General features: G+C 43.1%; 2 protein-coding genes across 4 annotated transcripts in view; one reads left to right on the plus strand and one right to left on the minus strand.

Moving 5' to 3' along the window:
* Positions 1-4,402, plus strand: part of AIFM2 (apoptosis inducing factor, mitochondria associated 2) — a gene marked incomplete at its 5' end in the record, with an annotated part of 4,720 nt that extends 318 nt beyond the window's left edge. Inside the window, 7 exons of the mRNA XM_017746181.1 lie at positions 798-913; positions 1,594-1,713; positions 2,089-2,181; positions 2,451-2,559; positions 2,739-2,891; positions 3,203-3,403; positions 3,940-4,402. Coding sequence (XP_017601670.1) covers positions 798-913; positions 1,594-1,713; positions 2,089-2,181; positions 2,451-2,559; positions 2,739-2,891; positions 3,203-3,403; positions 3,940-4,094 — 947 coding nt within the window. The remainder of the gene's footprint in view (positions 1-797; positions 914-1,593; positions 1,714-2,088; positions 2,182-2,450; positions 2,560-2,738; positions 2,892-3,202; positions 3,404-3,939) is intronic.
* A 408-nt stretch (positions 4,403-4,810) lies between these two features.
* Positions 4,811-9,487, minus strand: part of LOC103623618 (core histone macro-H2A.2) — a 22,181-nt gene continuing 17,504 nt past the window's right edge. For 2 of the 3 annotated variants that reach the window (XM_017746429.1, XM_017746428.1), the window contains exons 8-10: positions 9,409-9,481; positions 7,571-7,745; positions 4,811-5,522 (exon numbers count right to left, since the gene is read on the minus strand). In XM_017746429.1, coding sequence (XP_017601918.1) covers positions 5,357-5,522; positions 7,571-7,745; positions 9,409-9,481 — 414 coding nt within the window. In that variant the 3' untranslated portion in view covers positions 4,811-5,356. The remainder of the gene's footprint in view (positions 5,523-7,570; positions 7,746-9,408; positions 9,482-9,487) is intronic. The other variant, XM_017746430.1, reaches the window with a different exon arrangement.

The following is a 9,487-nucleotide window of genomic DNA, read 5'->3' on the forward strand; positions in this document are numbered from 1 at the left end:
TTTTTAAATTTCAAGGTTTTAGAAGGTGACTAAGCTAAAAGTAACAGCAGCTGGAAGGGGTGAGTCAATCACTTTCTGTACCTGGCCCTTGAAATGTGGAGCAGCTCAGCAGTGAAGCCCGGGATGATAAAACCCTGTCAGAGAGCTCCTCAGGCCTGTCTGGGCCCTCAGTTGGAGGCTGGGCCAATCCCATTACTCCAATCACAAATTTCAAGGTTTTAGAAGGTGACTAAGCTAAAAGTAACAGCAGCTGGAAGGGGTGAGTCAATCACTTTCTGTACCTGGCCCTTGAAATGTGGAGCAGCTCAGCAGTGAAGCCCGGGATGATAAAACCCTGTCAGAGAGCTCCTCAGGCCTGTCTGGGCCCTCAGTTGGAGGCTGGGCCAATCCCATTACTCCAATCACTGGGGAATTTAGGGGCAAAATATCACATTCAAGTCTGGGAACAAGCATCAAAAGGATAGCAGAAGTTTGGTCTGAGAGGCAGATTACATGAAAAAAGCCTCTGACACCCAGCCTGAAATTGCCAGGACCACAGAAACAGTTATGGGCAAACCAGTACAGGAGATATGAGGAGCAGAGACAAAGCCACCTAGCCCAGGGTGTCACCTGATCTGAGGAAAAAGGTCCTGAAGCTCCTTGCTGGGCAGAGATAGCACACAGCAAAAGCCCAGCCCACAGTCCCAGATGCATGCCATGCTTTTGTTTGAGCAAGGACAACATGGTGGGGGTTAGAGAAGAAGGAGTTGTTAGCCTCCACAGAAGGAGAGCTCTCCCATTGTCTCGTCTTCCCACAGGATTTGCCAAGAAGACTTTCATCTCCTACTCGGTCACCTTTGGGGACAGCTTCCGACAAGGCAAGGTCGTGGGCATAGACCCTGGGAGGCAACAAGTCTTGTTCAGTGATGGCAAGGTGGGTGTTGCAATGACCTGGCTGCCTTATGGGATCACCTGCTAGTGCAGGGAGTCAGCCTTCAGCAGGGTGCGTTCCATCCTCCTGAAGAACTTGGCATCTTTCCCTGCATGGCACCATCCCTTCCAGCCAAGCTAAGTGGCCTAGAGCTGTGCTGGGATGTGGGTGTGCAGTAAATACCCAACCCCATCTCCTGCTCAGCTGAGCTTTTATTCTCAGACCTGGATTTAGAGCTCAACTATTAACCCCCAGAGCTCAGATCCTTATTTAACTGCAGGAAGAAACAAGAGCACAGCATCAAGCGCAGCATCAATCCCTCTTCCCAGCCAGAGCATCTCATCTCTTTTCAGGAGAGGGTAAGGAAGAGAAGTTAGTCTCTGTAACCAGCTGTGAGTGTCCAGCATAAATATCAGGTTATTCCCTGTAAATTTAGGGTAACTTCTTTAAAGCTCTCAACTCACCTGAATGGTGCTTCTCTCAGACCTTGAGGAACAATTACTTGGTGTCACTTGGACCAGGTCTCTTCCTAAAGTCATTTCCTGATAGCGACAAGTACTTTTCTGGTTACCAGCAAGGGATGGAGATGAGGAAATGAGTGACCAATACCTAGGAGGCAACCACTGTGTTCTAGGCTCCGTTTTAAAGTGTCTAATATCCCATTCTACCTTCTCCCCTCCCAGGAGCTTCACTACTCCCATCTCATTCTTGCAACAGGCAGTGATGGGCCATTCCCTGGGAAGTTCAACCAAGTCATTGACATGGAAAGTGCCATCCAGACCTATGAAGACATGGTTAAAGAGGTGAGGAATCAACTCCTATGAGGTGCTGGCTGCCTTTGTTCAGCCTCCCTGTCCCAGATACCACTGTGGCTATCTGGAGCCAGCTGTGTCTAAGAGAAAGGGACCATGAGAGACCATGGTGTGCAGGGGGAGCAGCCAGGACAAGGAGCTCATCATGGCTTCTCTAGCATAAGGGGAAACCTAAATTACTCAACAGTGTTACAGGGTAGGCAGGAAGAATGCAAAGGGCACTCCTTTCTTGTTTCCTCTTAATGAACTAAGAGGATTATTGCTGTTGGGCTTGTGCTGTGTGTGAGAACAGTCTATGGTGTGACTGAAGGTATTCTGGCTTCCTGCAATTTGCAGTTCCTTTGTAACACAAATTTTCTCTTGAAGATTGAGAAATCTCAGCGCATTCTGGTAGTGGGAGGTGGTGCTGCTGGAGTGGAGATGGCTGCCGAGATCAAAACAGAGTACCCAGACAAAGAGGTAGGAGCATCTTCATCACAATTAACTTCATCCTGGTTTCTGAGACTGTTCTGTGATGGTGCTGCTGGAGGTACCTGAGATGACTGCACATCCAGTTACTGAGCCTGTAGCCAGCCACAGCAAGGACTGTGGTACTAGGTGCCCCTTCCTGGCTTGTTCTTGCAGGCATCAATCAGGGTGGAGAGAGGCCAGCTATAGTTGTTCCCACCTTGCATGCAGTGTGTCTTGTTCTGTTTCTGTGCCCCCATTTGCTGTTTTGTCCCCAACAGGTCATCCTTATTCACTCAAAAACTGCACTGGCTGATGTGGAGCTGCTAGCCAGTGTCCGTCAGGAGGTGAAAGAGATTCTCCTCAGGAAAGGAGTCCGGCTGCTGTTAAGTACGTCCTTAGCAATACCTCTGAAGACCTACAAGCTGCTCTTCCTTTAGCCAAAGGATCTCCTAATGTCCTCTGACTTTTTTGGTTACACATGGCTCCCTTGAATTCCTGTTTCTCTGGGTTAGCTGGAAACCACAGCCTAGCAAAGGTTTGTGACCCAGGGCTCTCTGTTGCAACAGGTGAAAAGGTCAGTGACGTGGAGAACCTCAGACCAAACCAGTTCCAGAAAGACATGGTAGTAAGGACAGAGAAGGGCACTGAGGTGGTTGTTGACATGGTGGTGCTGTGCACTGGGATAAAGATTAACTCTTCTGCATATGCTGCTGCATTTGGTAAGTGAAAAAACCCAAACCACTGGGTGGGGAGAAGCAGCACAGTTCTTCAGTGTCTGGTGCTTGAGGGGTGTGAGGTGGGGAATGAACTGTGTAGAGCCTGCGGGGGTGATTCTACTGAAATATCAAAGGATGATGCATTGCACGAGACTGCAGTGATTAACTACAGCAAGGCAAAAAGCTGACACATAGAAAAGAGGGTGAAAAACAACCCCTCACTTTGTGTCAATTAAATCAGCAGCATTTTGGGGTCTTGGGCCACACCAAACAACACAAAGCTGCTTCTAAAAACCTGCTGTTTGGCAAAACAGGTGACAAAATGGCAAGTAATGGTGCTTTGAAAGTTAACAAGCACCTCCAGCTGGAAGGCTATGAGAACATCTATGCCATTGGCGACTGTGCAGATCTCAAAGAGCCCAAGATGGCCTACCATGCTGGGCTCCACGCCAACATCGTGGTGACAAATATCATCAACAGCCTGACACAGAAGCCTCTTAAAACCTACAAGCCAGGTAAGGTCAGCTCCTAGCACCTTGCCTTAGGTGTTGGGCTGCTTTTCTGCAAGGAACAGCTGTCTAACTTGCACGGGACTCTGAACTCACTGAATGCACTGTGAAGGAACTCACAATTGGAGTTGATTATGTCAGCTTATAGCTCAGGCCTCATTTTAGTCCTTGAAAAAGACACAGTGTAGATATTAATTACTGTGTCAGTCTACCACACAATGTGTCCTTTCTTCACTAATGTCTTGATAGATCTACTGGTGGGAGTCTGCTATTCCTCAAACTTATTTTCTTTTCTTAAAATTGCTCACTGTCCAGTTAAATCCCAGGAATAAGATGACTTCCCATTTCCTTTTTTCTCCCCTTACACTAAAACAAACACAAACTGAACAATCTGGTCTCAAAAATCTAGTTGGGTAATGAGTCTTCTTGTTCATGAACACTGATGTAAACACTTACCAGAACTCTGCTGAGAGTTGTTCCATGTGGATGCAGGGGAGCTGGACAACAGTTGCTTGACTTACACCTCTACATCTTCTTTGCAGGGTCACTAACCTTCCTGCTTTCCATGGGCAGGAATGATGGTGTAGGCCAGGTGAATGGTTGCTATGTGGGACATCTCCTGGTGACCATTGCCAAGAGCCGGGATCTGTTCATCTCCAAGAGCTGGAAGACGATGGGACAGACAATGCCCTCTTAAGAGGGCACCAGTAACAATCCAGCAAGGAGTACAGCAACTGGAAGAGGGTGAGGGTACACTTCTATTGCTTCTACTGACTGATATTGTCCTCTGCAGCACCTCCTCAAGCCACCCGTCACCGTGCCACAAAAAAGGGGTGCCTGCCTTGCTGTAAAGGGGAAGGAGGCACTTCCCAAATGAACTGCACAGAAGTTCCCATGATAAAAAACAGAGAGGAAATGTTTCTTTTACTCCCCCCGCTGAGAGAGCTCTGAGCAAGAAGTTTGGCTTACCTTGATTTGTAACAATAAACACTGTGGCTTTCAGAATCTCTGTGGTTTGTTTGTTAATGTTGTTTTGGTTTTTTTTCCTGGCTTTCTCTATTCTTGCTCCTCTAAGAAGGACCTGCTTCTTACAGATCTGGCATCTGCTCTGCAGCTTGCAGGGCAAATGGCTTACAGTGCTGCCAGGGTAATGCCTGTCTAAAACCTGGAAAGGGATATGGTAAGCCTGGAATTCAACAGAATATAATGCATCTTTGTGTTCAAATCTCCTCAGCAGCTTTAATTGTGTCACTTATAGCACTAAACTTCAGTCAGAAAAGCTGTTGGTTGTGATACAGCAAGCACTTATTTACAGATGCTGCTGCGTTTTTTTTTCCTTTCTTTTCTTTTTTTTTTTCTTTTTAGGGTGCGGAATTCCCAGAGCAAAATGAGGGTTTATAATAATAACCACACTTGACACATATTTTTCTTTTTTTCTTATAAAACAAACAAAAATCACCATGAAATATTCTCAGTAATTACAGCGGTTATTGTGAGTTAAAAGCAAAACAGAAGCTCCTCATGCATTACTTCTAAAGCCCTTTTCCCCTCTCTGTGGGCTGAAGGCAGAAGTTTACCATCTACCCTCAAGGGAGGGGAAAAGGGAGCAGAACATTTATAAGAGCTTTCTTTAAAGTGGTATGTGTGTGTGTGTGTGTGAAGAAATCATCACTACAAATCTAAAATGAGGTTATTCTTTAAAAACTTCTAAACTAAAGCAACAAGGGACACTAAACTCCTGAAGACAGATGGTAACTCAATTGCTTAAGGTGATAAAAATGGCATGAAGAAATTGGACTAAACCCCTCTCACCTCTAATCACAGCTCTCCATCAAGTCACAACACATCACACTACTACCACACCCCCTCCTCGTCACATTGAAAAAATAAAACCCGCCTCTAATGCTTTTAATGCTACTCAAGTTTGTTGAAAAATAAAGTTTCATTTGGCTGCCATTGCTACTTAGTGTCTAGCTTGGCCATTTCTTGCACGTAGATACCAATGCTTTCACTGTCGAAGAGCAGAAAGTAAATGTTCTTCAAGGACGAAGAGCTGGTGCCGTCGAAATGGGTGGAAATAGCCCTGAGGGTCACCTGGGCTGCCGTCTGTTTTGGGAAGCAGTTTCTGTGTGGTCAGGGAAGAAAAGACAGCAGGTGAGTGTTGAGCAGCGATGCTGAGAGGAACCAGCCAGAACTAGTCCAGCCACAGGCTGCTAAGATAGTGCCAGTTGCAGTTTGGCAAACCCCAAGGTTTTGATAGCAATATTCACCTGCTGCTGAATTAAGTTTCCTTGCTGGCATAGCTGCTGTTTTCATCTGCTGCTACTTCTTATGACCACACAACATTTTTTTTAATGCTTGCCCTTAGAATTAAACTTTTCCATGCCATCCTGGGCAGGCTAAAAATTTCAAAGAATGATTATTTTTTTAGCTGAAAACTGAAAAAAAAACCAAACCCAAAACATTACCTACTTAGCTGACTTGCTCACTCTGTCATTAAAATACTTTGCTTGGGATTCCTGTAAAAATAATTGAAATTACAACTCCAAGCCAAATTAAGGTCAAGATGCATTCATTCACTTCTCTTGATGGTAATATTCTCTAACCTACAATCATATTTATATTGTAAACCATCAAAAAGATCTGGCACAACTGAGGTATCCCATCTATTGCAATGTTACATTAGTTACATAATTCCTAAGATGGCTCAGAGGAAAATGAAAATTCACAGAACTGATACAGTATAGTTCTTTATCTACTCACAAACCCAGCGTTTCCTGTGCAGACATGTAGGTAGCATAAAATGAGAGCAAAACCAGGAAGTCCTATTTGAAAAACTGCATTTTTTCAGAAAATTTTGAGGTCCTATGATAAATGAAGCGTAAACCAGCAGCACCCGGTAAGACTTACTCTCTTTTTCTGTTAGGAGGAGTAATTATAAGAGCAACAGAGAGTGAAATGGAACAATGCAGCAGAAGAATCTGCACTAAGACTAATGGTCCAAGAATGGATTATTCTAGTTCTATGGTCTTAGAAGACATGAAGTCTAGAAACTTTTTCTATTGGCATTAAAAGCTACATTTCATTCTTGAAAGTTGCACTTTATATTAAAGATTGTTAAAACAATTTATCACATTTTGCTTTGAATGAAAACCATAAACAAAAACATCTGTATATTAAAAAATTGACTAAAAATTGCACTATCCCTCTATTTATTCTTTTGTCCTGACCCATAAAAATATTATTTTGCTTTGCAGAGTGTGTAAAAATGGCACTTTCACCTCCCATGTATTCAGTGATATGTGGTGATTTCACTGATCAAATGCAGTTTTACTTTCATTTTATTCACTGTCAGGCCAACACAACTGGACTGTACTCTGTACTCTACTCTTTGGGCACTACTACCAAAATCAGTATATACATTTCAAATTATTTATAAGCATGTGAACTCTAACACAAAATAACAACTTCTGCAGTTAGCAGGGCTTGTGTAAGATTTCTTGTCATCAGAGACCAACAAACTGTTGATTTAAAAAGAAATCGAAAAGAAAAAGAAAAAGAAAAAGAAAAAGAAAAAGAAAAAGATTTCAGGTTTCTTAATCAAGCACATTCTGCTTGCTAGTTATGGAGAAAGAAATGTGTAGCTTCACACTTGGTTTAATAATTTTCCCTTTTGAAAGCAGAACTACATTTGAGAAACACTGATTTTCTTCTGAAAGAAAAGTTTTGTGTGACAAGTCTTTTAAATATCTATTCTCAGGAGGGCTTAAGTGAACACCCCACATCCATGTAGCTCAGGTGGCATCGCTGTTACCTGCCTTCAGTATTATGCTGGTATAATCTTATTAGTACAAATGCAGGTTTAATAAGACTCCCCACAGCAAAATGAAGGGACACAAAACCCAAGGTGGTGCAGAGGAATGAAAATGACTGCCTAGCAGTAGACAACACAGCAAGCCCACTCAACTCTCCTGTGGATTGGCTAATTTCTCTTTATAAAGGCTCTCTGGCAGTTTCATGCAAACACTGCACTTCAGGCTGGATTCCTCTGGAGCAGCACAGTGTCAGATGGCAGCAGCAGAGGCAGAGTCACAGAGCAAGGGGCACCTCCCTGTCACAGCAGCAGCTCTGACAGCCAATTCCACCTCTGCTACCCAACACAGGGAGTCCTACCTGCCGCTGGGAAACGGGGGGAAAGCCACAGACTTCAACTTCTTGTCTTCTGCAGCTGTTAAGCAGTTCTTGACAGTCTCCTCGAGCTGCTCTTCACATTTGTCTGATCCCCACTGTGGGATGTGACAGTGGATGACAAACTTTGCTGCTAGGCCGCTAGACTGAGTAAGTGCAGCTAACACAAATGAAAATATAACATTAGTTTGGAACAGAAACCACCCTGCAATGACCTCCCAACCCAATGTACCTTGTTAATTACATTACCTCTCCAAAGGAATACATTTGGAATTAAAATACACCACAATGGCTCGCTTGCAATCATAACCTGTCTCATCATTCCTTTTGTGATCAATCATTATCCCTTTGGAGACCAAAGAACCCAGGGCTCATTTGGTTAGCACACAGCTACTCAATAATGGTTTCTAGCTCTCTCATTCAGCACAGCCTCTGGGTTTGTTTTATGCAAAGTACGAAAACCTCACCCTGAGCACAGTATCAGTAATCCCCACAGACATTTCTGCAGTGCTGTCACAGAGTGCTTTTCACAAATATCCTGCATCATCATCATTACAGTTCCAGAGTGTTGGGGAGTAGTATTTAGACTCACATCAGAGCTCGGTAATTTCAGACAAGGACATGAAAATCAAATTTGTCTCCACCAGTTATGCTCAATCAGGAATCTCAGATTAATTTTTCAGAAAGCCTAATATTTTCCAGGACCTGCAGAGTCCACAGCATGGCATCAGTTTGCTTTTGTTGCAATTGTCACCATCAGCACCAATGGAAGTCTAGGCCTTGGTAATCTCAGGTTAAAAACTCTGAAATTAGCTGTGCAGGAAGGAATTAGCCCATGGATGAAAAACCTGGATATATTCACTTGTTCGACATCACAGAGGAATTCTGTTGCAGGCACAGAGGAGATCTGTGCTACTTAAATTTTAACCAGCTGTCTTAATAGCATAAAAGGAGTCTATCTTCTAGTTGGGGAGTGATGTTGACAGAGAAAAGTAGTTTACTTTGACTTTATGGCATATAAATTTGATTTGATATGAAAGTGAAGCAGATTATCTTGTGTAAAAATTTCCCTATTATTTCAGGTTATAAAACTATAAAACTCAATTAGGCAATTTCCAAAACTAGACTATTTAAAGCATTTATTTTCTTGGGTATAGAGATACTAAGCCAAATAAGGCATATTGTAACTTTTCTCCATCTGTCTTCCAGACACCTTCAATTGGTTTAATCTGTCCACAAAGGAAAGCACAATCTCAGGTCCCAAGCTATTCCCTGCTACAAATGTGTTAACCCTTGAAGGGAGCTCTCCTAATAAAGTAGCTGTAGTGCCTGAGCAATTGCTCTTCCAAAAAGCATGCCAGTTCTGCAGATCATATCACATCTTCATTTGTGCTCAGAGTAAGGTAATTATTTGGGTTATATACTGTTAATCAAATATGCATAAAGAGGAATAATTTATAAAGTATCACTAAGTTTTCTTACGCCTCATATGTTAGGCTGAGAACTGTTTCTGATTCTCACTAAGGCTGCAGTACAATCAGGGTAGGAAAGATGGCACAAGATTTCCTTAATTTTTGGACTCCCATGGACAGAAATTGCCTAAGACAAATTGATCAGTCTAAAGACGGAATGTGCACAGCACACAGGTATCCTATTGTTTCTTTTTTTCCCTCTCAGCAGGCTGCCCATATCAGCAACAGCTTTGAAGAAACATTTACATCAACTAAACAATGACACATAATATCAGTAACAGATCAGAATGTCCAGAGAAAAGAACATATAAGATAAGCCATGTCCAAAAGACTGCAGAGTATCCTTTTTACCTTCAGCAACTTCTAAAGGTCCTTGAGATTTGCGAAGCTCTTTCACTGTTTCCAAGAACTCTTTCTCTCCAGCATTTTC

The sequence above is a fragment of the Corvus brachyrhynchos genome, unplaced genomic scaffold, assembly GCF_000691975.1.
Source record: "Corvus brachyrhynchos isolate BGI_N302 unplaced genomic scaffold, ASM69197v1 scaffold279, whole genome shotgun sequence".
Lineage (NCBI taxonomy): Eukaryota > Metazoa > Chordata > Aves > Passeriformes > Corvidae > Corvus > Corvus brachyrhynchos.